This window comes from Lactuca serriola, chromosome 3 (genome assembly GCF_051521515.1).
Source record: "Lactuca serriola cultivar US96UC23 chromosome 3, Lser_US96UC23_V15, whole genome shotgun sequence".
Lineage (NCBI taxonomy): Eukaryota > Viridiplantae > Streptophyta > Magnoliopsida > Asterales > Asteraceae > Lactuca > Lactuca serriola.
In genome coordinates this window covers 46608353-46636327 of record NC_136410.1, presented here as the reverse complement: position 1 = coordinate 46636327, position 27975 = coordinate 46608353, and the positions used below count along the sequence as shown (strand labels likewise).

Sequence of the window (27975 nt, the reverse complement as noted above, 5' to 3'; positions counted from 1 at the left end):
GTTTTATCAATGAGCCCGGGTTCTTTAACTTGATCATGTAGCCCGGTTCCTTACAGCAAACTGGGTCATATAGTTCTCCTTTTTATAAAACCCGGTTTCTATATAATACACCCCGGTTTTTTTAATAACTGGGTCTTATATGGCGGGTCCTATGTGGTTTTTTGTAGTAGTGATAGGTGAGGAGACAAGGTTATGATGGAGCAAGTAATATGAGCGGTGCATTCAATGGTTTGAAATCTTTGATTTTAAATAAAAATAGTTCTGCATATTATATACATTGTTTTGCACACCAACTTCAATTAGTGGTTGTGGCGGTTGCAAAGAAACATGATGATGTTGATGAATTCTTTGAACAAGTAGCTTTGTTGGTTACTATTGTTTGTGGGTATTGTAAGAGAAAAGATATGATACTAGAGATGCAAAAAGAAAGAGTGGCAGCTGAAATTGGTATTGGTGAAACAGAAACAGGAAAAAGGTTGAATCAAAAGATTTCTCTTGTTCGAGCTGGAGATACTAGATGGGGTTCACATTTTACAACAATTGTAAGTTTGGTGAATTTGTTTGCAGAAGTTGTTGCAGTACTTAAATATGTCAAAGAGGAGGGGTCTACTTTATCTAACCGTAATCAAGCAAAGAGTATTTTGTCATATTTCAAGACACTTGATTTTGTGTTTCTTCTAGACTTGATGTTGGAAATTCTATGCCTCACGGATACCTTGTCAAAGCATCTTAAAAAAAAAATCAAAATATTTTAGAAGCGGTATCGTTAGTAAAAAGGACAAAGAAAACATTGCTAGTTTTTAGAAAAGATGGGTTTCCACGAATTTGGAAGAATGTATGTGCTTTTTGTGAAAAGCATAGTATTGGAATTGTGGACATGTCGGAATATTATGTTACCCCACGCAAGCGTAGGACTAATAAGACTAATCAACATCATTTTGAAGTTGTGATTTTTAACACAATTTTAGTTATGCAAATTCAAGAATTTGAGGATAGATTTAGTGAAGTTGACACGGAATTGATGGAGTACATGGTGGCATTGAGTCCTTGTGACTCATTTTCTAGTTTTCATAAAGCAAAGTTGTTAAGGCTAAGCGGGATATACAAAAACGATTTTGACGATTCATAAAGGGCACAACTTAATGGACAACTTGATATCTATTATCACTCTTTGCTCCATGATGAAAGATTTTTTTAACTTTAAGAGAATTGTAGACCTCTCTCATTTGTTGGTGGGAACCCAAAGGACATCTCTTTTCCTTTGGTATATAGATTATTAAAACTAGATTTGGTTTTGCCCGTCGCAACCGCAACTGTTGAACAGTGTTTTTTTGCAATGAAGTTCCTCAAGACCGATTTATGTAATAGAATAGGTGACGATTTTATGAATGTTGCTTTGATTTGTTGGGTAGAAAAAGAAGCACTAGAGAATGTTAAGACTAAAAATGTAATTACTCGCTTTCGTAAAATGAAAGATCGAAAAGGTGAACTTTAAAATTTAATTTTGTTATGGAACTTGAACTTTATATCTAATGAAATTGCGGTTTTTTTCCTTATTCTATATTACACAAAAAAAAAAAATTGGGATGCCCCTTAAGTTTGACCCTGGCTCCGCGACTGTTTGTCGGTTTGACAACCGGGTTGAATGTCTCATCACAATCTACTCATTGACGTTGAAATGACCATCAGCAGCCAAACAGGTCTTGTATCCGGATAGAGAACCAATTGCATGAATTTCTCATTGTTTAATGCTCCAAACGGCCCTTGGCCGGGACCGTAGCTCGTAGCAACCAAACAGGCCTCGAGTGCATAGGCGATTTGCTGATGTTTGATACCCAAATTTCACCATAAAAGTCACCAAAATTTATTTTGCCTAATTTTCACACAATTTCTATTTTTATTTTATTCTATTGTAGTGATAGATTATGTGTTTTCATTACTTTCTGAATATTCTACTTTTATTCTACTTTTATTCAGTATCTTAATTAGGGGATTTTAAATGTCAATTTTAGTTGTTCTAAAGAAATCTATAACTTAATTATATTAAACAAGAATGTATTAAAAGTGTATAATTAAAAAACGTAATCATATTTTTTAGGTTGTGAGGAGCGTGAAGTCGGTTCCCAAAATGCATATATAACAGCCAAACATTTGAATTGATTTTAAAAGTAAAATCGCTTTGTAATTTGAATGCTTATAATCGAAAGTCAAAGTCAACCCTTTATCTACAAACTAGTCCTAGGACTTGGTATACGGCGCCAGGAAATTAAGCACATATATTTGTAAAAAATATTTTCAATTTATGTTAGAGAAAAATATACTTTTAATGAGATACGTTTTTTTTATAAGTTTGATAATTATTATAAAAACGTGTGTAGTTCAAACTTTAGCAAAGATTTCAATCAGAAAGTTAAAAGAAAACGGCTAAAAATCTGAAAATATGTAATGAATTTGTTCACTGCTTCATTGGTTTTTAGAATGCGAATTTAGTACCCTATAGGGAAATAGTCAACACGCCATATATCTTCAACGTTGCACCTGTATACCCTAAAATAGAATCAGTTGAACACCATCCTCCTTCCCGCATTTTTCAAACACCTTTGAATTGATCACCATCCTCCTTCCGAGGTTTTTCAAACACCTTAATTTGAACCGATCACATTTTTTATAACCCCATTTGAAGTCAACTATATGCTCTCTGCTCTATATAAATACGCCACTACCATTGATCAAATTAACTCACCAAATTAACTAATAACTAAACATGAAGAAGTGTCAACTTAGTTCTTCAGTTTTGCTCATGGTTGTAACTTTCTTGTTTTCTGTTTCATGGGCAACGTCCTTATCATCCTCAAGTTCTGGCTATCTAATAAGCTGCCTATTGTCCAACTCCAACAATGTCAGTACCATCTCTCAACTAATTTTCAGCCCTGTTGTAACGACCGAAAAATTCCAACCAATTTAAACTTTTCAAAAACAACCCGATTTCATTAAATTATTACAAAAAGGTTTTCAATACAATTAATTTAGAGTATTCCCAGAATCACATCACAACATAATCATGAGGAGCGGTACGATCACGTCTTCGCCTTGCCACGGTCTCCTGAAGAACCTGAAAAAAAAAAACATTAAACCACAACTGTAAGCCCGAAAGCTTAGTGAGATATCCCCAAAATACCAACCACATATACCATATACGCATAACATGCCATAACATATCCGATCACATAACAGCCATGCACTTCAGGTCTACTGTGTGACTGGTCCGCCACTCCGGCCAACAGTCCACCTGGTCCACCCTCCGAGTCAAGCCATATACATCGAGTCTGCAGTGTGATTGGTCCGCCCGCAACGGGCCTTCAATCCACCAGGTCCACTCTCTGAGTCTACAGTATGACTGGTCCGCCCGCACCGGGCCTTCAGTCGGCCTGGTCCACTCTCCAAGCCTCGGTACATCTGGTCCGCCCTCTTGGGGCCTACAGCCTATCCGGACCGCTCGCTGGGCCTTCGGGATAACCGGTCCGCCCAAGGTATTTTGGCCTACAACACAAAGCAGGACCCGCCTCAACCCAACTCCAGTCCAAACAACCATGTGCACATAAACATACAATCATATAACAATTCACAGTCAACAAGCCGATCAAGCAGATCACATAACATATCATCATCCTACCAAGATACCGACCTAACCGGTCACTAGCATAGCATCACCCTACATAACAAGATACCGACCTCAACCAGGTCTCTAGCATAACATCACCCTACATAACAGGATACCGACCTCAACCAGGTCTCTAACATATACCATCCTAACTACCAGGATGCAAACATAACAAAGCAATAACATAACAACAAATACCCGGATCTCAATCCGATAAAGGGCCGGCCTTGGTGCCTTAGACCCTGTTGATATAGTGAGGATAACTCACCTCGCACTGCCGAAACTCTGAACTGAAGAAGCAGATTCTCGAATCACCGCCTTACCGAAAATCCCGAACTAGCCAACATAGCACAAATAATCATTAGGCCAAATACAAAACTCTTTCAAGGGTAAATTGACCATTTTACCCTTAACTCAATCCGGCCCAACACTAGGTAAGCTCCCAAGCCCACCAATGGCCAAAAGTCCAAAAGTCCGAAGCAAAACCCACTATTGGCCCAATTTACTAAATTGGGCCCACCTCACCAAACGGGCCTAGACCCATGATCCATAACAACCAATGGGCCCACAACACTCTATCCATAATGTCCAGTCACGGACCAAAATCCAGCAGCCCAAATAACAGCCCAATCCCTAAGGCCCAAAATGAAAAACCCAACAGAGGGAGTACGCTAGGCGTACACGCTGACTCGTAACTGGGGATCGGGGCACTGACCCGCTACGCGGGGCGTACTACCAAGTTACGCAGGGCGTAACTTCGCTACTCATTGAGTCCTCATAACTTCTTAATGGCTTAAGCTCTTAAGCCCAAACTTCAGATCCCTAGGCCAAATATGCCTAAGATTCATAAAGTCTCAAACTTTGTCACTTGGGACGTCCATAAAGCTCTTAATCCAAGGTCTTAATCCATTAAGACCCACTTATCTCACACATAGAACAACCTCAACCCTTGGGACCTCATTTTTCTCACTCAAGACCTCTCTTAAGGTCTGAAAGGACAGATAATCTTGACCAACTCGACACATGCAACAAGATGAGGACTTTTGGGACAAGAATGGTGTCAAAGCTTCACATCACATAGATCTACACAATATGAATGTCAAGCAAGAAGCTTTATACCTCAAATAGGCTCCAAAGGATGATGTCTTCCCAGATCTATAAGCTCCAGCTATTCCTCTCCTTCTTTGACAACTTCTCGTTTCCTCCTTTATGCTCTCCTTTGCTAATCCAAGCTTTCCATGACCAAACACACCCAACCAAGGAGGTAGGACGACTATCTTAGGGTTTCTGAGGTTAAGAGAGTGATTATGGAGGCTAAGGAGGAAGCCTTTATGTTCTTTATATAGTGGTTGCCTTAAAATTAGGGTTTTGGGGATTCTGAGAGTACGCTGGGTGTACTCACACAAACACCCGCGTTTCTTTCGTCCACGACGTTGGGTGTACGTCTAGCTTACGCTGGGCGTACCCAGCATAACCTATTTTCCATGCATGGTCTTTCCTTTCCACTTTTCCCATAAAAGGACCAACATTACCCCTTCTCTTAAATCTCAGGGACTCATTCATAAATACTTTAAGAACGGGGCGTTACAATTCTCCCCCACTTAAATTAGGCTTCACCCTCGAAGCCTGTGACAACTCGACTCCAGAACTTCTCCCGCAACGCACCACCTGGCATTAACCAGACCAGGTTCCTCAAGACACAACCATCAAAACCCGAAACTCACTTTCTCCTTTCTTGCGGTGTCCTGACCACTGTCTCAAGCCGGCCACCGGCTTTACCCTCTAATAACCACACCTATCAGGCTCCACACTTATCAACCGAGTACCACTCGATGGCCCTTTTCTCGATCCTGATCACAACAAACACTTGACTTTTACCAGCTAGATATAACCCTGAACCACCGGGTTCCCGATCCGAGTCCAACTCTATCTATCCCATGCTGGCAGAATGACACATTCTTCAGTCTCAGAGCAACTCCCATGAGTTCTCCTCTCGCAATCGCATGCACATGTTGCACTAGCTCTAGCACCCTCGGGTTAATAAAACCCGTCACACTGACGACACCTCCAAACATCCCCCAGGATGAATCACCACTACATACACGATTCTTTGATCAGAATCAAACTGGGAAACCAAAACTCCATCCCTATACCCCTTCCGATCCTCTTGGCTCTACACCCGCGGAATCCCTTCCGCGACCTCAGCAGACATCCCATCCGGATGTGATTCCATACCACTGCCGCAATCATGCTGCTCAAAGACCTTAATTGGATCACTCCAATTATAACTCCGCACTACCACTTTCACTTCCGTGAACTTACACTCCCTCTCGGAGCTACATTCCTCTCTCTTTCCTTACCAAGGAAATCCACTTGACCGCCTTGTCACTACGACAAGTGCCACAGTGCTCGCCCAACGCTACACCACTCCTTTATGGCATAACCGCTATCCATGCAACACACATGCTCTGAATCAGCACCGCAAGGACTCTCGAGTCCATGCACCATCTCCACAAATCAAGATCAATATCCGGGGCCAGACCCTCTAATGCTAACTCATCGCAACATACTCAATCCATTCCCTCGAACCGATCGGACAATAGCTGCAGAGTCTTCAGCATGACTGGACTGCCTCACCAGGCCTTCAACCGATCTGGACCACTCTCAGAACCTTCAGCCAATCTGGACCGCCCTCTAGGGCCTTCAGTCTGGCTGGACCGCCTCCGAGCCTTCGGCCTGACTGGTACGCCTACCGGCCTCCAGTCTATCCGGACCGCTCAACTAGCATTCAACTTTCCGAGTTATCTCTCTGGGAAATCCTCCCATGCATACTGTTCTAGCCTTCTAGGGGTTCCGAACTCTATTTCCATCACACAAACTCAATCCCGGCCTGATCCCAGGCCCTCCACAAATCAAGTACCCTTGGTTTGTATCCTACCCCGCATGCCTGCCACTTACTCATACCAGCCTACGCTCTTGGCTGTCAGAACACTGCTGAATCCCAAACAGCTAAACAACCTCGCATGCTCATCGATCTTCCGGAGAATTTTCCAATTCTCCCCCACTTATAGCACTGATTATCAATCACCGGTCGCCATCACCGACCTCCCTCAACAACCTTACACAACACAAACACTTACACGCGAACTGTGTCCCGCAAGCACAATCAACCTTCACAAAATCACATATCAACACCGATCATCCCGAGCTCGAAAGAAACTCAATCTGCAGCTAACCACCCCTCAGAATGCAGATGCTACCCAACCTTCAAACCAGACGCAAGATTTCCACTAATAATCCCCATGAATGATAACCAACGAAATTCCCATCACTAACCCATAGCCATACCATAACCCTCAAAGAACAAAGAATACCATACCGAAAACCACACAATGAGACTAGCAGATAACAATACTCCGCAATAAACACAAGATAACAAGACATCAAGAAAGAAACATACCCGCAGCTGCATCCGACACTGCTCTGACCTCCTTTGCTGTAAGCTGAAAAGCACGACCCTGAGCCCTTGGGGGCTCCGCTCCACCCTGACCTCCACCCGTGATCCTCAAAGTGGCCGGTGCTGGAGCCTGCACCGGTCCTGCAGCAAGCTGTGGATAGTTGACCCTCAAGTGCCCAACTTGATGACAATGATAACAAATCCTCAAATCCCGAACCGGCGCTGACTACCGACAATCCCTCGCATAGTGCCCCTCCTTCCCACACTTGCGGCATGCACCACCGGACCTACAAACTCTTGTGTGACCGCTCCCACACTTCCCACAAGCGTGGCTACTCTGATCTCCCACCCTAGAATCAACGGTCTTGGACCGTTTCGACGCCGGATGCGACTGCACCGGAGCCTGCCTCAGCTCACGCAACTACAACTCAATCTCTAACTGACGCCGCCTGGCGGCCTTCTGCAACTCCAACAAAGTCTCGCACCTCTGCATAGACACAAACTGTCTGATATCTCTCTTGAGCATACTCAAATATTGGGACATCTGAGCCTGCTCCGAAGCGAACTCGGGGCAAAACATTGCCCTCTCAGTGAACATCCTGGTGATCTCAGTCACCGACTCTGAACCCTGCTTCAGCTCAAGGAACTCCTGAGCCAATCTCTCTCTCTCTCTCTCTCTCTCTCAACCTGCGGAACATAACGAGTGTTGAACATCTCTCTGAATTGATCCCATGAAACTGCAACCCTCTGCGCATCCGAATATGACCCCGTGGTCAATCTCCACCAATCCTTCGCCTCGAGTCTCAACAGGTTCAGAGCACACCTCACCCTCTGATCAGCAGGGCATGAACACGTGAAGAAACACCCCTCCACGTCCGATAACCATCTCATAGCAACAATCGGGTCATGAACTCCATCAAAGGTAGGAGGCTTCGTATTATTGAAGTCCCGATACTGAAAACCCCGACCAGCTCCTCCCCTACCGCTGCTACAGTACCTGTAGCTGCCGCGGCAGCCGTCTCTGTGAGAGCTGCATAGTGCTCATCAAAATACTTAACCATGGCGATCTTGATCGACCCAAACAGTTCCGGCAACTCAGCCTGGAACAACGCAGCAACCTCATCATGCAGGATCTCACGAATCCTCGCATCCAACTCGCACGTGCTCATCTGACCAATAACCTCGAGCGGTACTGACCTGCCCGAAACTCCCTCTCCTGCTCCCGATCCTGACCCAGATCCACTCCCAACATGCCTCAGAATCTCCATACTGAAAAACACAGCAAAATCTCAGACACTTTCCACTAACCCGGGAACCAACTCTCAGCCCAACCCTAGAGGTTGTGGCTTACTTGATACACGTATGGGTCCTATGCTTTCAGTAGTACGGGCCCATACTACCTTCCACACCTACCCATATTTATATCAATTATCACCACAACACCCTAGTGAAGAACAACATAACAAGAACTCAACCCTCACTCCTAGAGGAACACTGGAAATCTCTCACAGAAGAATCCCTAGGCTAGCAGGCATCATAAAACAGACAACATTATCATGAAATCCTGAAGATCCCTAGCCTAGCACTAGCATGCTGTTCTATCAAAGCTCAAAACAAATAACATGTATGGTATTTTGGGGTTACTTACTGGCTCCGGCTGATCGTACCTCCGCGTCCTCTTTTTTCTCATTTTGAAAACCATTTAAAATTCTATTTTAAAAAAAAACTCTCCCTGATTTGAGACTGGAGTCACACAAGTGTTCCTCCAATTCACTCAAACCAAGGCTCTGATACCAACTTGTAATGACCGAAAAATTCCAACCAATTTAAACTTTTCAAAAACAACCCGATTTCATTAAATTATTACAAAAAGGTTTTCAATACAATTAATTTAGAGTATTCCCAGAATCATATCACAACATAATCATGAGGAGCGGTATGATCACGCCTTCGCCTTGCCACGGTCTCCTGAAGAACCTGAAAAGAACATTAAACCACAACTGTAAGCCCGAAAGCTTAGTGAGATATCCCCAAAATACCAACCACATATACCATATATGCATAACATGCCATAACATATCCGATCACAGAACAGCCATGCACTTCGGGTCTACTGTGTGACTGGTCCGCCGCTCCGGCCAACAGTCCACCTGGTCCACCCTCCGAGTCTAGCCATATACATCGAGTCTGCAGTGTGATTGGTCCGCCCGCACAAGGCCTTCAATCCACCTGGTCCACTCTTTGAGTCTATAGTATGACTGGTCCGCCCGCACCGGGCCTTCAGTCGGCCTGGTCCACTCTCCGAGCCTCGGCACGTCTGGTCCGCCCTCTTGGGGCCTACAGCCTATACGGACCGCTCGCTGGGCCTTCGGGACAACCGGTCTGCCCAGGGTATCTTGGCCTACAGCACAAAGCAGGACCCGCCTCAACCCAACTCCAGTCCAAACAACCATGTGCACATAAACATACAATCATATAACAATTCACAGTCAACAAGCCGATCAAGCAGATCACATAACATATCATCATCCTACCAGGATACCGACCTAACCGGTCACTAGCATAGCATCACCCTACATAACAAGATACCGACCTCAACCAGGTCTCTAGCATAACACCACCCACATAACAGGATACCGACCTCAACCGGGTCTCTAACATATACCATCCTAACTACCAGGATGCAAACATAACAAAGCAATAACATAACAACAAATACCCGAATCTCAATCCGATAAAGGGCCGGCCTTAGTGCCTTAGACCCTGTTGATATAGTGAGGATAACTCACCTCGCACTGCCGAAACTCTGAACTGAAGAAGCAGATTCTCGAATCACCGCCTTACCGAAAATCCCGAACTAGCCAACATAGCACAAATAATCATTAGGCCAAATACAAAACTCTTTCAAGGGTAAATTGACCATTTTACCCTTAACTCAATCCGGCCCAACACTAGGCAAGCTCCAAAGCCCACCAATGGCCCAAAGTTCAAAAGTCCGAAGCAAAGCCCACTTTTAGCCCAATTTACTAAATTGGGCCCACCTCACCAAACGGGCCTAGACCCATGATCCATAACGACCAATGGCCCCACAACACTCTATACATAATGTCCAGTCACGGCCCAAATTCCAGCAGCCCAAATAACAGCCCAATCCCTAAGGCCCAAAATGAAAAACCTAACAAAGGGAGTACGCTGGGCGTACACGCTGACTCGCAACTGGGGATCGGGGCACTGACCCGCTATGCGGGGCGTAACTTCGCTACTCATTGAGTCCTCATAACTTCTTAATGGCTTAAGCTCTTAAGCCCAAACTTCAGATCCCTAGGCCAAATATGCCTAAGATTCATAAAGTCTCAAACTTTGTCACTTGGGACGTCCATAAAGCTCTTAATCCAAGGTCTTAATCCATTAAGACCCACTTATCTCACACATAGAACAACCTCAGCCCTTGGGACCTCATTTTTCTCACTCAAGACCTCTCTTAAGGTATGAAAGGACAAATAATCTTGACCGACTCGAAACATGCAACAAGATGAGGACTTTTGGGACAAGAATGGTGTCAAAGCTTCACAACACATAGATCTACACAATATGAATGTCAAGTAAGAAGCTTTATACCTCAAATCGGCTCCAAAGGATGATGTCTTCCCAGATCTATAACCTCCAGCCGTTCCTCTCCTTCTTTGACAACTTCTCCTTTCCTCCTTTATGCTCTCCTTTGCTAATCCAAGCTTTCCAAGACCAAAAACACCCAACCAAGGAGGTGGGACGACTATGTTAGGGTTTCTGAGGTTAAGAGAGTGATTATGGAGGCTAAGGAGGAAGCCTTTATGTTCTTTATATAGTGGTTGCCTTAAAATTAGGGTTTTGGGGATTCTGAGAGTACGCTGGGCGTACCACTAGTACGCTAGGCATACTCACACAAACACCCGCATTTCCTTCCTCCACTACGCTGGGCGTACGTCCAGCTTACGCTGGGCGTACCCAGCATAACCTCTTTTCCATGCATGGTCTTTCCTTTCCACTTTTTCCATAAAAGGACCAACAATACCCCTTCTCTTAAATCTCAGGGACTCATTCATAAATACTTTCAGAACGGGGCGTTACACCTGTCAATGCTTCCTTCCTACCCATTTGGCAAGTGGCAGTTCAAAACACCTGGTTCCTTAAGCCCTCCACGCCTAGACCATCAGTGATCGTGACACCTATGGATGAAATCCTTATAAAAACATGTGTATACACTACAAGAAACCTTGGAATTACCGGCGACGCCTTTAGCAGCGACATGTAATTGACGCGTTACATGTCGCCGCTATTGCTAGGTATTGCCGCTAATGCTTTGTACAACGATCTGCGTCATTTTAACCCCAACTGTCTGATTTCTTTTCAATCCAACGACTGTAGAGGAAAGCGAAAAGACGCGCTGACTTTTCCCTCCACTTGTCGCCGCTATTGCCCTAGTGTCGCCGCTATTGCCCTAGCGTCGCCGCTATTGCCCTAGCGTTGCCGCTATTGCCGGTCGCCACTAATGCTTTACGCAGTTATCCCTTCCCAGTTAACCTTTCTACCATTTTTTTTTCTGCACTACCCTTTCTTTCTCTTATTTTTCTCTCTGTCTTTCTTCAATCTCGCGAATTTTTTCCAACTTGGTGGACTAGGAATTGCTTGTTGGACCGGTGCTAGCCCCTCCTTCCCCCAAGACCGCCACAGCCCCAAAAACCGGCGACCTTTAGCTACATTCCGAAATTGCCCCCAATCAAGGTCAAATTCCTCCTCTTTTTTATGAGTTTTTTGTTTTGGTGTTCATTTAGATGATAAATTGTGAGTAATTTTCAATTTTGTTGAGTGATGATGTTATTATTTTGAGATATGAAGTGGTTGTGCATTTTGTTGGATTGTATGCATTATGTTGGATTGTGTGTTTTTTCAGATTTGCGGGAATTTTATTATGCATTTTGTGTATGTTTTGTAATTTATGTTTAGATTACATTGGTTTAAAAATGAAATTTGGCATGAATATATACATTTGTTGGATTGTAATTTTTGTTTATACCACATTGCCTTAAAATGAAAATTAGATGTATAAATTTGTACGAAGTTGGATGAAATTGGATGTATACATTTGGCTTAATTGTATGAAATTGGATGAAATTGGAATATGTAAAGTGGATGAAATTGGAATATGCAAATTGTATGAAATTGGATGTATACATTTGGCTTAATTGTATGAAATTGGAATATGCAAATTGGATGTATACATTGGCTTAATTAGGTTATTAATAGCAACTTACTTCTAGTAATGTATTGTATATGGTTTCAAAGTGCTTAATTTTGTTAGTGACTTAATGTTTGGCTTTAATTGGATGAAATTGGCTTTATTGTAATTTATGTATACATTTGGCTTAATTGTATGAAATTGGAATATGCAAATTGGATGTATACATTTGGCTTAATTTAAAAAAAACATTAAAAAATAATAAATTAATTGTAAAATCAACTTAAAGTAGTTTTAAAATCAAGTTAATTAGAAAATAAAATTAATTTACCTCTAGAATCAAATTAAGTTACCTTTACAAAATCAAATTAAATCAATTATAAAACCAACTTAATAGCAACATACTTTTAGTGACTTAATGTTGGTCATTACAACTTTAGCTTTAATTAGGTTATTAATACCAACGTACTTCTAGTAATTTTAATTTAATTATAGAATACAATTAAATTAATTTAAAAAAACATTAAAATAATAATAAATTAATTGTAATATGAACTTAAAGTAGTTTTAAAATCAAGTTAATCTTAATATTAAAATAAAATAAAATTACTTTAAAAAATTAAACTAATAACAAAAAATAAAATATTAAATTAATTAGAAAATAAAATAAATTTACCTTTATAATCAAATTAATGTTAATATTAAAATAAAATAAAATTACTTTTTTAATTAATTATAAAATCAACTTAAAGTAGTTTTAAAATCAAGTTAATGTTAATATTAAAATAAAATAAAATTACTTTAAAAAAATAAACTAATAACAAAAAATAAAATATTAAATTAATTAGAAAATAACATACTTTTAGTGACTTAATGTTGGTCATTACAACTTTAGCTTTAATTAGGTTATTAATAGCAACGTATTTTAGCTTTAATTAGGTTATCCCGTGTTGGAATACTTTTTGAATCATCAACTTTATGAATACTCTACTTGATTTTTGTTTCCCGTAAAGTAAACCTTAAACACTAAATTATGTTTCAGTTGCATCATGTCTATTGATAAAAGTTGGAGTACTAATCCACATCGTCAATCTCCTGAGTTCCAACTAGGATTCGACGCTTTTGTCGAGAGATCCATGTTACACCGAGATTGTAAAGGTGAAACCAGATTTCCATGTGAGAAATGTGATAATCGTTACTTCATGAGTCCCAAAGCAATGAGACGTCATGTTCGTATATATGGTTTCAGTCAATCATACAAAACATGGATATATCACGGTGAATCTTTAATCCCTCCGGTTGTAGATGCCGTATCGCCAACGAGATGGCTGATGTTATTGACGATGTTATGTGGGAGTCAAGAGAAAATGATATAAACCTCGATGAAGGAACATCGAATACAGGGGGTAGTGGTGTCGATGATCATTTTGAAGAGTTGTTAGAGGCAGTCGAAACCAAGTTATATCCTGGTTGTACGTTTTCATTCCTTGATTTTTTAGCAAAGCTGATGCATATGAGGTCAACAACAAATGGACTGACAGTTCATTTGATCAACGCCTTGAGTTGTTGCATTCGACATTTCCACCAGACAACAAGGTTCCCCGTTCATATTATTTAGCAAAAAAGAAACTGAAGAAGTTAGGTTTTGGAGTACGAGTCAATTCATGTGTGCAAAAATGATTGTTTTCTCTTCTGGAAGGAACACAAGTCATTGCAAGTTTGTCCCATTTGTAAAGAGAGTTGGTGGATTGATAAAAACACTAAGGGTAAGAAAGTGGCTCATAAGGTGTTACAGTACTTTCCAGTGGCCCCTAGACTACGCCGTTTGTATTGTTCACGATACACTTCCAAAAATATGATATGGCATAGTACTGGGAGATCAGAAGATGGTGTGATGCGTCATCCCGTTGATGGAGAGTCTTGGCAAAAATTTGATGTAGATTACCCTGACTTCTCGAGTGAACCTCGCAACGTACGACTAGGGCTGGCAACTGATGGCTTTAATCCATTTGGTAACATGTGTAATCTGCATAGTACGTGGTCGGATGTACTCACCACTTACAGTCTGCCACCATGGCTTTGTATGAAAGAGTCATCATTCATGTTGGCTTTGTTGCTTCCCAGCCCTAAGCGTCTGGAAAGGACATAGATGTTTTCCTTAGGCCGTTATTGGAAGAGCTTAAGTTTTTATGGCAATCAGGCGTACGCATTAAAGATGCATCGACAAACACATTCTTCACAATGAAAGCTATGTTGTTTTGGGCAATAAAAGACTTTCCGGCTCGTAGTAGTTTATCGGGCTGGAGCGGACAAGGGTATAAAGCATGCCCGACTTGCAATAAAGACACTCCATCGTACCGTGCAGTAAATAAATTCGTTTATATCAGTCATCGTTGGTTCTTAGATGTTGAGGATCCATTAAGAATGAGTTTGAAATTTAATGGGCAACCAGAGACAAGACCCGCTCCGAGACACTTTACTAATGAAGACATACAAGAGCAACTAGGTCGTCTAATACTTCGTAAACAGGGTAAACTTCCTAACACTCTCAAAGAAAACATGGATTGGCAAGGATTCGAGTTGAACTGGTCGAAACGTAGCATATTTTTCGAGCTCGAGTATTGGTCTTCTCTGCAGCTGAAGCACAACATAGATTTGATGCATGTCGAGAAAAATGTGGGTGAGAGTCTTTTGGGTACTTCTACGATGAATGATAAGAGTAAAGACACATCAAATGCACGTGAGGACTTGAAAAATCTGAATATCCGGCATAATCAATGGTTGCAAAAAAAGGGTAACAAGTTCACTAGACCACATGCAAGCTACTCATTCAAGAAACCTGACCGCAAAATCTTGTGTCAATTTATAAGAGATGTTAAATTTCCTGATGGGTTTGGATCGAACATCAGTAAGAAAGTGGTGGATAATGATACTAAAATTATTGGGTTGAAATCTCATGACTATCACATTCTTATGCAACGTTTGATACCGATTGGAGTTAGAGCGTTATTGGACAAAGAAACTTCTACACCAATTGTAGATCTTTGTATGTTTTTCAAGCAAATTTGCTCCAGAACACTAAAGGTGGAGGATATGAGGAAAGCAAAAGAAGACATTATTAGAGTCTTGTGCAAGTTAGAGTTGATTTATCCACCAACGTTTTTCGACATTATGATTCATTTAGCTTTGCATTTACCTAATGAAGCGATTGCCGGAGGCCCGGTATGTATGAGATGGATGTATCCATTTGAAAGGTATATGAAACAACTAAAAAGCTATGTCAGAAATAAGGCGAGGCCGGAAGGTTGTATAGCTGAAGGTTATATTGCTGATGAAGCTTTGACATTTTGTTAGATGTACCTTCAAGATGTCAATCGCCTTAAAATAAACGAAGACGTTGTCATTGAAAAAAAAAAATTTTGGATGTTTAAGTCTAAGTGTCGACCGACGAGCGCAACGCAAATCAAACATCTTGATATAACGGAGAAACATAATGTAGAATGGTTTGTATTGAATAGTTGTCAAAAAGTCAGACAATACATCGAGTAAGTGTTCTTACTTTTAATTATCTTTCATTATTTATTGTTACTTTTTTCCATTCATCAATTATATATATATATATATATATATATATATATATATATATATATATATATATATATATATATATTCATCAATATAGAAAATTCAAATCTGAACATCTTGAAAGTGACGAAAAGACCGAATTTCCCAACTGGTTTCTTAAAAAGGTAATAATAATTAACAAACAAATATCTTTCATAAATTTAACGAATCAAGAATATATAACATCAACATATGTTTAATAGGTTTATCAGATGGAAAAAGAAAACACTCCTGAATTCCACAAAGAGTTGTCAGCCCTTTCAATGGGTTCACAAATGGATGTTTATACTTACACTGCGTGCATAGTCAACGGTGTTAGGTTTATGGTACTTAGTCGTAATGCACAACGCAAAACGCAAAACTCCGGGGTTCTAGCGGTTGGTGAGAATGGAGAGAAATATTATGGCCAGTTAGAAGAGATTATGGAGGTGCAATATCCATATGATTATTCGACTGTAATATTTCGGTGCAAGTGGTTCAATACGGGAGATATTCCTGATGATAATTTCATAAGTATCGACACAGAAAAAGAAGCATACCAAGATGATCAACTCATATATGCTTCGCAAGCCAAATAAGTGTTGTACATCCGCGAGCCTATTAATCATCGAAGAAACCAAAACAACAACCCTCGTTGTGTCGTCGAGTATGTTAATCATCGAAATATTTGGGATCTACCATCCGACAATGCTCGTGTCCAAAATGCTTACAGTGACTTTGTCCAAGATGTCGACAATGTGGAGGCCGAAAATGTTGACATAGTTCAAAACAACTCCTCATCTGGAGCTAGAATTTTTATCGACTTCTCACAATAATTTCAAAGCAATGTTGACGTAGCTCAAAACAATGATGATTATGACGATGAAGACGAGACTGAAGTACCTCCGCCAATGGGTAGAATCGATAATGTTTCCGATGAAGAGACTGATTATGATGATGGCGATTCTGATTATGATACGGATAAAGAAGACACTGAAGTATATGATGAAGATTCTGATTAAAAAAATCAAATTTCTTTTTTAATAGAAACTTTATTTGAAATGTACCTTTAATTCATATTGTTTGTCTAACTTTTATTTATGTTGTTTGTCTATATTGTATATCTTAAAATTTCGCAGGGTAACTAACTTTTATTCATATTGCATTTCTATATTATACATCTTGTAATTTACATGCTGCAGATGAGGGTTACTTGGGAGATACTCTTGGCCATGATGACCGATGTTATGGGGCTTGGACATGGAGGTGATGGAGCAGGGGATCCACCACCTCCAGGAGGCTTTAATCGTGGTCGGCACGAACAGGATGGTGAGTTTTATTATGATATATTTATTAACTATTTTTATTATTTTATAATAAGTTATCGTCACTAATATTTTTAATTGTATTTTTTCAGCCGAGCTTCCAAAAAAAAGAAGGGGCATGTCAAAATATATCGAGTTGGGAAAGTTGATAAGGTCAAATAAGGGAAAGCCCGTGGATTTGGATTTCGACAAGGAGATCACATAATCCCCTGTCAGGAAGCGTGGTAATTGGTTCACACATGAAATTGGGAGGTATTTGTGGAACAATGTCCCTTTCAACGTATCTGGTTGGGAAAATGTTTCCCCCGCCTTAAGGAACGCAACAGTTGTACATCTAAAGGTAACTTGGATACAATTTTAAGTTTAGTTGTAATTGTTATTTAATTAACCAAATTTTTTGTGTTTTGCAGAATAAATTTGATTTGGATAAGGTTAACATGGATCCGGAGCGTGCTCAATTGTTGCGGAGCATTGATTCGAGTCTTGCAAAAGTTTACAGAGGCCGAAAACGTAAAGCTCATTCTTATTTTAAGGAAATCGGGGGGCCTACAGATGTCCAAGCCGCATTAAACAACCCCCCTAACAGTATGTCACATGAAAATTGGGCGAAGGTAGTCGAACATTTTCAAACGCCAGAATTTATAAGGCGTTCGGTGTTAAACAAAGAATGTCATGCAAAAAAAGTAGTTGTAATCAGAGGGGGGTCGAGCTCATACAACAATGCATGTTTCAAAGAAGTAAGTTATGATATATTTAAATATTTATTTAAAGTATAAGTAATCTAAATTTTAATGTTAAATAGGATATCAGTCGAATCGAAGCTTTTCATAAGGCTAATTCCAATCGCGAAGGGGTATTTTATAGTCCTGCAGTTGAGCAACAATACGTAAGTGGTTAATTTGTATTTTTCATATAAGTGTTTATATCGTCAAAGGTATTTAGTAATCTAATTTTTATGATTTTTATTATTTTTAAAAAATACAGAATGCTTTACTCGAGGAGATAAACCAACGAACCCAAGCTACTTCTGAGGCAAGCGGTCTAGCACCAACTGATATAAAAGATTGTTTTGAAAGAATATTGGGTGTTCGACGCGGACATATTAGAGACATTGGGCGTAAACCCCCTACCGTTGTGTCCATGTACGACCAGGAACAACCAATGACACAAGAACAACCACAATCACAGCTAATTGTTAGTAAATGCTATAATGGAAAGTAGATGTATGTTTAAGTGTATTTGATATGTTGATATTTTGTAGAATGGTATAATTAATTATAATGTTATTCTGATATGTTGTTAATATATTTAGTTTTCTTTATAGTTGCAAATGCTGCAGATAATACTACAGGACCCGGCCTGTTCTGCAGCATTGCAAGAGTGGTTTCGTTCATTGCCGCCACCAGATAATGAAGGAGATGGTGATGAGGACGAGTAGTTACTTTAGGATTTTATGAAACGTTTTGTAATTTGGAAGAATACTTAATGTGGTATGGATTAATATTTTGGATTGATTGTATAATATGGATTAATATGGTATGGATTTATAAAAACTTATCAGATTTTTCAAATGCTATATGGATTAATATTTGGATTGATTATAAATTTAATGTTAAATAAATAAACTAAAAAAAAATAAAAAAAATCAAAAGAGTATTAGCGGCGACAGCTTTTGTGGCCACACACACGTATTAGCGGCGACGCATGGCATTAGCGACGATACGTAGTATTAGCGGCGACTGTGAATATTAGCGGCGACAACAAGCATATTAGCGACGAAACAATACCGACGACGCATTTGCAGCGACACGTCGCCGCTAAAGGTATTAGCGGCGACCCGCCTAACCTTTAGCGGGGACACGTGTCGCCGCTGTTGCCCAATCTTCTTGTAGTGATACTGCGCCAAGAAACACGGCTACGAGATTAGGATCAGGAGTGGGGGCCATGACTACGAGGGCCTCTCATACACTGCTGATATTCCCTTTGTTATGCTTGATTTCACCAACATGAGGTCTATAGACATGGACGTAGCAAAAAGGACTGCTTGGGTCCAAGCAGGCGCTACACTTGGTGAACTCTACTACAAAATTTCACGAGAGACCGATACCTTGTATTTCCCGGCAGGTGTTTGCCCAACGATGGGTGTTGGTGGTTACATGGGCGGTGGTGGCTACGGAAAGTTGTTGAGGAAATACGGTACTGCAGCCGATAATGTTCTGGATGCTCGCTTCATGGATGTTGATGGGAATATTCTTGACAGGAAATCAATGGGACAAGATTTGTTTTGGGCGATCCTAGGAGGTGGTTCTTCAAGTTTTGGAATTGTTCTTGCATGGAAGCTTAGCTTGGTTCCAGTTCCGAAAAAAGTAACCGTCTTTATATTGAATAAAACTTTGGAACAAGGGGCAACCGAAATCTTCCATAAATATCATTACGTTGCACGAAATATCGATAGAAATTTGCACATAAGAACTCAAGTTTTTGTCGAATATATCGGCAACACCACCAAGAAAAACATAAGAATTATGTTTGAAGGAATATATCAGGGCACAACAGACGCATTACTTCCGTTGCTTTATAGAAAATATCCAGAGCTCGGTGTTACCTGAGAGATTTGTGAAGAAATTAGAATGGTCCAGTAGACCATTGTGTTTTGGGGCTTACCAAGCTCAACCCCGACCGAGATTCTTACGAACCGATCTGCCATTGCCAAGCTGAACAACAAAAGCAAATCAGACTACACCCGGGCACCCATCCCCATAAGAGGACTCAAGAAGATATGGAGAAAGCTTATCCAAAACGATGAATCGGCACTTCTGATGATCAATCCATTTGGCGGAAGGATGGCTAATTTCTTCGAGACAGCAATTCCGTATCCTCATAGAGCGGGGGTGTTGTTACAAATTCTAAAGACTGTCAATTTTAACGGTCAACCTTCATACACAACCCCTACGTCCCTCAGGAGGATAGCTTGGCTGCGAAGCTTGGATGCGTTAATGACGCCTTATGTGTCAAATTAACAACCACAGAGAGGCATATTCCAACTACAATGATCTGGATTTGGGTGTTGGAAGTGCTAACTACCAAGAAGCAAGTGTTTGGGGTGAGAGATACTGGAAGAGGGACAACTTCAAGAAGTTGATTCGAATCAAGGCCAAATTCGATCCTTGCAATTTCTTTAGGCGCCCACAGAGTATCCCTGTTTTCTAAAACCCTGATCAGCTAAGCGGTTGAAGAAAGACCCAACAGATGCATTTTATTCTTTTAATTGTTTTCATGAAAAACTAGCAACAATGCTACTTTCTGTCAGTTTCTTTTCCTAGTGTATATGATCTCCATGCTAACAAAGATGTCTAAAAGCATGTAGTCAAATTCTAATTATGAATTTATCTAATAAATACATTGTCTTATTAAGACATTGTATATCATATTTCTTTCTTATACTTCCTCTTGTCTATATATTATGTTTTTGATTAAAATAGTTTGGGTCAATACAACCTTAGACTTGGGATACGTGCTATGAAAAAAAAACAGGTTAGCTGTATCATTTGAATGGCCTACACCGAACCCGTCATAGAGTTAGCCTGTGGGGATAAACCTGAAACATTATGATCAATATTTTGGCAGAAAAATAACGTTAAAACATTAAGCTTTACTTTTGGATTTTCACAGCTCAATCTATCTAAACGTATAAAATCTATAAGATATTATATAAACTTTTATTTAGAATGGCGGGCCACCAAATTTTTAGTATGTGAGATTCAAACCCAAAACAACTTCGTTTGAATGCTTAATTCTAGAATAATCATGATGTGGGATCCTGCATGGACGTTGATATAGACTTCCCATATGATATAAGACTGTAAGTTGGGGAACATACATGCATGGGATGGTGGTGCTAATGAAGCCAAATTATACATAACAATATGAATAAATTACTTAATTAAGTAAGTATAATAATTTTTTAAAGCATAAATAATATGAGTATGTTTGTTCGTTTGACATCTACTCTTAAATAAAAATTGATTTGATCAAAAGTGGCATCTTTGAACAAAAAGTTAGTTTAGCCTATTTACTCATTATATATTATTTTACTTTATTTAAATAAGAATTCACGCGACTATCCAAATAACAACATTCTATAGTCAAAATTGTAGTTGTTAATTTGAACAAATTAAATTTTAATAGTAGAATGATCTAGCATTCTGATTCCACTAGCTTGAAATAGTCAATTAGGCTGTACATATTATGCGCTCATTCCTTTTAATATATTTCATTTTAATAGGAAAACTTGTGTCTTGAAGGTATGATATGACTAATTATATTTTGGTTAAGTTGGTCTCGTTAAATGTTTTTGAATAATCATTGAAAGTATATTACTTTCATGTTACAATTACTAGTCATGTGGGCTACTGTCGATCGGAATCAAGAATCAGAACAACAGATGTGTTTCTGTTTCTTGCCTCCCTAAAGATTTGGTAATTGCGGATCTTCTCCTTGATTTCTAAATCACATAATTACAAATATAATAACACTTTTACAAGAACCGGCCATGGCAGGCTATACACTAGCACCTGCCGTAGTTTGATGAGAAGAGGAGACTTTCAAATGTTCAAACTGAATTAGATATCAATGAATAGAGAATTCAATACACCAATCTGAAGATTTCTGCCTGTTTGGTACTTGACAATATAAACGTTAATGTGGCCGAATGCCTTTGTCTAAAAAAAAAAATGAATGCAAACTCTACGTATTTAGTGTGTTGTTGAACCGAATTAGATGTAATGTACTAGTCAATAATGATCCATCATAAACAATTGTAGCTTCATGAGTTGGGATGTAACGTCCTAAATCTAGTTAGAAATTCAGGAAACGAGCATTAACTAATATTAATAACATTATAATTATGGATGAAAATTCTAAAGAACTTTTGGTGTATAAAATGAATAAAAGGCATTGGATAAATTTTAAGAAATAAAATAATAAATATGGAAATAAAATAATAATAATAATAATAATAATAATAATAATAATAATAATAATAATAATAACGATGATGATGATGATGATGATGATCATAATAATAATAATAATAATAATAATAATAATAATAATAATAATAATAATAATAATAATAATAAAAGATTTAAGGTAAGGGGCTGAAAGTGACAAGTTTTAAATATGTCTTTTGTCAAGAAATTGGTTTTCAGGGTAGATAGTGTCGTTATGGGAGAGTTGGGGTTGAAATTGTAAAACCTGTATTTCTCTCTTGGAGATCGATGGGGGAGAGTTGGGCTCTTTTCTTAAGGCCGAATACAACTTATGTATGCCCTTAGGAGCTCCACTTAACCCTAAATTGCCTTAGCTTTTGAATGTTTGTGCCAAGGATCACTATCGAGAAAAAAGAGAAATAAAAATAATAATAGAAGGCAACGACGAGATATTGAAGAATAGTTAGTCAAAATCTTCGTTGGTGATTGTTACTGGAGGAGGAAGGTAGTGGCAAGTAAAGATTGTAATCTAACCCTATTAAGTACCGAATCATCTCATTTGCACTTTCTTTTCTTTTTCTTCGGGCAACCAGGAATAGCCACCACTACTTCTGCAACCACGATCGTCGGCTTGTTCCTTCTGCCACTACCAGCCACCAAAGGGTAGGCATGTTTGGGTGGTGTGTTTACTTCCTGCCACAGCACCTTCGATTTCTGAGGTTTTGTAAAGTTGGTGGTCGATTCTCGCCCTTAACCACGAGCAACCTCCAGCTGCCAGTAAGTGACAGTGTGTGTGTGTGTGTGCATGTAACACTCCAAATCAGGTATTACCTTTGAAGCCCTTGAAATTATAAACATTTCATAATGGTCCCTAAAGTACGATGGGCGTATTACATGAGTACGCTTAGCGTACCATGCATGGATGATCGCGGAGGGCCAGCACGTACGCTGGGCGTACATGACAAATGCTCAAACCCTAATTTCCAGACTTAAGAACTATATAAGCATCCTTATCTCATTTGAGCTTCACCCTAACCAGCCTCCTTCACCCTCAAACATCCCTGAAAACCCTAAAATCATTAGAGAGTGTGTTCTTGAGCTTGTGAGTGTTTAAACATCATCTGTTTGGTGTGTTAGCTACAAGGAAGAGGAGGAATCAAGCTTGAACGAGGAAGAGCTTCTGGATCTTACATTTTGAGCTGCTTAGGGAGCTTGAGGAGGTAAAAAGCTTTCACCTTGGTCATCATTTTCATTCCTAGAGCTAGGGTTTTTTCATTAGTCCCTTTTTGTGTTCTTGAACCACCTCTTGAGAGTTTGAGCAACTCCAGAGCTTAGGGAGGATAGATCCGAAGTCCTTTGGTCCATTCATTGCATAAAAATGGAGTTTTGATGGGTGCTTTGACCTCATGCATGGATTAAAACTCTTGGAAAGGTCTTAATGGGTTGTTGGGAGTATATGGGACATGAAAAGGCATAAGGTTGCCAGCTTTATGCCTTTGGACATCTTAATGGACTCAGATCTAAAGATTGGATGTTGGAACATCAAGTATTAAGCACTTAATAAAAAATGTGCTTAAGTTGTTTGTACGTTGGGCGTAGTATAGCATACGTAACGCGTACAACATAAAGACCCAGTACACTAAGCGTATAGGAGTGGTACGCAGGGTGTACGCACTCAGATGGGATTGGACTTGTTTTCAGCTTGTAAGCCCTTTGGGCCCTAATCAGTCATTAGGCCTGGTCACGTTTTGAGTTAGTGGGCTAATTTATCTGTTTTGGGCCATGAATGCTATGGTTTGGCTTTATTGGTCCATGAGGCCTATTAATGATTTTTGGACATAGACTTTAGGCCCATTAGCAATGGGAGACTTTTGGGCCATAAGGAAAGGACTTGGGGCTTAGGTCCTTTAATTGGATTATGTTCAACCCTAACCTTGGGTTAATGGTATTATTGTGCAGCACGGGTGGTCACACACTATTAGGAGAGCGGCTTTCGGATTCAGCAGACAGAGGTGAGGCTCCTCACCATACCAATGCCATACCAATGGGTCCAAGGCACCAAGGCCGGCCAATTACGTATTATGTGGAATGCTAGTTGATATAGTGATATGTGGTAAATTATTTAGTTATATGCTATGTGGTATGTTAGTTATTTATGTATATTGCATGAAAGACCATGGGGTTGCCCATGGCACTTGGTTGTAAGACCATGTGGGGTGCCCATGGCATTCCAGGTAAAGACCATGGGGGTGCCCATGACACTTGGCTATAAGACCATGTGGGGGTGCCCATGGCATTCCATGTAAGACCATGGGGGTGCCTATGGCACATAGGTGTAAGACCATGTGGTGGTGCCCATGACATCCTGGAGTAAGACCCTGGAGGGTGTTCAAGACATCCTTAAATGTTTATATGCATGACTTATGTGATTGTTATGGATTATATGGTTATGTGGATTATGTGGGGTATGCTCGGGGGAAATCACTAAGCATTAGCTTATAGTTTTTTGATTGTTTCAGGTACTTCAGATCCTAGAGGCGAAGGCAATGTTTGATGGCACGGCGTGCACTCTCCGGCATTTTATATGGGGACACTCTGATATTTAAAATAAAATGTTGATGTTATGGATTTTGAAAAAAGTTGTCATTGATAATTTATATTTTATGGAAATGTTTGATTAATTAAAAAGATATATTTGGAAATTTTGGTCATTACAATGCATGTTTTTCCTCCATCACAGGCTACCCTGCAAATGTGCTTATGGTTGTGTTACTTGTGATGGTGCACTAATGAATGTAAAAAGCATTATTTTCCAATTATTCCACGAACACTTAATCTACACCGTACTTTTTTTAGGGTGCTTTGATCATTATTAACCACCACAACACAACCATCCAACCACCAATAGGTGTTGGTTTTAAGAATGACTTTATTTCTCAGCCATTTGGTATCATAAAGACCATAACTGGTTGTAACTTAACCCTAATACGATGATTTTAACGTAAAGTTCCTAACTCTAAATCCTCATTAAGCTAAGTATCATGACCTTTAGGCTATGTTGAATTACATATATTGACAGCCTATTGAGTAACCACTAATTATGATAAAAGTTTTAAAGTGAAAGCTTAATCACTAAGTACTTCATGGGACACCTAAAGTGACCTAAAGGTTAATTTGATCAATTTCACTAAATATGTCCTCGAACTTCTAGAAATCATACAAGACTATCAGAAGCTCCAAAAATCATTAAGGTTAGTTTTCTAGAAAATTTGATGAGTCTAGTTTCTCTAAACTTTGAATCAAATTACCAAATTCCAACTCCTTGAAAGGTATAATTCACAATCTTCTTAAACTAGTATGTATTGTCACATATTTCATATGTTGTGTTTCAAAAATTATTATAAATTCAATAGAACTCCAAATGTCAAAATTCAAGGGTCTGTAGTTAGATATGGATGTCTAGTTTCCTCCATCTCATGGGCTTGATGAAATTCATAGTGCTACTAACATTAGTTTTAACCATAACCAAACCGATCCATCTATGTTTATCTAAGAATCATTTTATGCTACCGTATATCGACTTCTCTATGCATATAAACTTATTTTCACAATATCTTCCATCGACCTTCTGTAAGTTCAGTAGTGAATTTGCTATGATAGACCAGGCTATCACATACCGAATAAGCTACGATATAAACTAGGATAATCTATCGGGATGCCTATCGAATCCAATTTCAGAACTTATTCGAATGGTGTTATGGGATTTTAGTGTAGTATAATAACACACATAGAATCTTAGTTTCGTGCTTTTGTTGATATAAAAATAGTCGTTTAAGATAATAAACAGGAGATGCCTAAAATATATTTAAGTGTACCAAGGGCTACTATAGCAAATTCACTACTAAATTGACTATTATAGAAGCTTGATGGAAAGCATTGTGAAAATAATGTAATGCATATAGAAGGTTGTATGTGATGAAATTGAATGATTGTTAGATAAAAATAAATGAATCAGTTAGTGTAACACCGATTCCATGTATGCCTCTAAATTTCAATGATTTATGTTTCTGGGTGGCCACGACATAGTAGAGTTCCATCACGGTGTGGTAATTCTTTTTAGGTCGCAGGTTTTTGAAGGACCACCACGACATGGCAATAGGTGCCACGGTGTGGTGGTCGCTGTTGGAGAAACCCTAATTTTTAGGGTTTGCACCCTCTTTAAGAATCATTAACCCTGAAGACCTTTTACCCTCATCAGCCTCCATTGCCCACTCCATTCCTTTCAAACCCTAATCTCCATTGGTGGTGTTTTGCGCTCATTTTGGTTTTTGGTGTCTATTTTAGAGGGAAGGAAGCCATTGGAAAGCAAAAAGGGAGCTCCAAGCCTTGTAGATCTGAGTTGTACACTTCTTGAGCAACCCCCAAGAGATATAAAGTTTTGAACATGATGATTATCTCTTTAGATCTTGCTGATGTTAGAAAGTATGTGCTTTTAGTCCCATATTTTTTTAGTCTATATGAGTATGGACTACTCAAGATCAAATGAGTTGCCTTTTTGGATGTTTTTGGGTGTTTAGATTTATAAAAATAGAATCTTGACCCTTTCTTTTCCTCCATGCATGCATTTGATGACTTGTTGCATTTTGAAATGTTATGGTTTATGATTTGGACACTTTACAGCCATGAAAGATCATCAAGTTTGAAACTTTATGAATTAGAATGTTATTTGGGATCAAAAATGTGTTTTAGAGGAAAGGACTTCAAGGATTAGGAGCTTAATGTTTAAGCCATGTTGAGAGTTTGCTCTTTTGAACATAGAATTTAAGATCCTTATTCGTTGGAGAGACTTAAGGAATAAAGTTGGAACTTTATCCATTTAGACCCTATAATAGACCAGATTTAGGCTTTGGAGCCCCAGAGACGGAAGAAATCGGCTTATTCCATTAAGAGGTTCGAGGAACAGTGACCATGGTGTTGTTTGGACAACAACGGCGTGGCGATTGGGTTAAGGCCCGTCTGTTTTGGCATTTTATGGCCACGACATGGCCAAGGAAGGCCACGATGTGGCGGTCAATTGCACGTTGACTTTTGGACTTTGACCAGTTTTAGCCAAGTTGACCTAAGTGTATTTTGGGTATTTTGAGTTGTATTTGAGATTGGTCCGTATCTATTGTATAGGTGACATGTAGAGCTGATATTCGTAGTAGAGATCTATTCAACTTTTTGTTCAGACTAAGAGGTGAGTTTTCCTCACTGTACTTGTGAGTCGAAGGCACCAAGGTCTGCCCATTAAAGTTGATTTACTGATATATATTGATTAATGATATGTTGATTATGTGGTAGACATGTATGATTATATGATGGCTGCTGATATGCGTTAGACTGGTAGATCTGCAGGATTACCTGTGATTCCTGGCTATATGATTATATTTATGTTGAATATGTTTGTTATCTATTATAGGTGGACATGTTATATTTGGGTTGAGACTACTGCTTTGTGCTGTCAGTCCATAGACCGCGGCAATCCAACTAGGAGGTTGTGGGCCAGAGCAATCCAACCGAGAGGTGATGGGCCAGGGTAATCCAACCGGGAGGTTGTGGAACCAATACGTTATATATAGGGCAATCCAACACGGATTTTGTCGGTCAGGGTAAGCCAACCAGGAGGTTATGGACCCAGCATGCAAAATTGCATATAATATTGTTTGTGTTGTGGTACTTTG

At 39.5% G+C, this 27975-nt stretch overlaps 1 protein-coding gene and 1 pseudogene across 1 annotated transcript; both read left to right on the top strand.

Annotated features, from left to right (window-relative positions):
• Nucleotides 1–209: 209 nt before the first annotated feature.
• LOC145095209 (uncharacterized) lies at nucleotides 210–1129 on the top strand. Its single transcript, XM_079033131.1, has 2 exons — nucleotides 210–636; nucleotides 756–1129. The coding sequence occupies exons 1-2, from the start codon at nucleotides 210–212 to the stop codon at nucleotides 1127–1129; spliced, it is 801 nt and encodes a 266-aa protein (XP_078889257.1).
• A 1635-nt stretch (nucleotides 1130–2764) lies between these two features.
• LOC145095208 (tetrahydroberberine oxidase pseudogene) lies at nucleotides 2765–20471 on the top strand (annotated as a pseudogene).
• Nucleotides 20472–27975: the final 7504 nt, after the last annotated feature.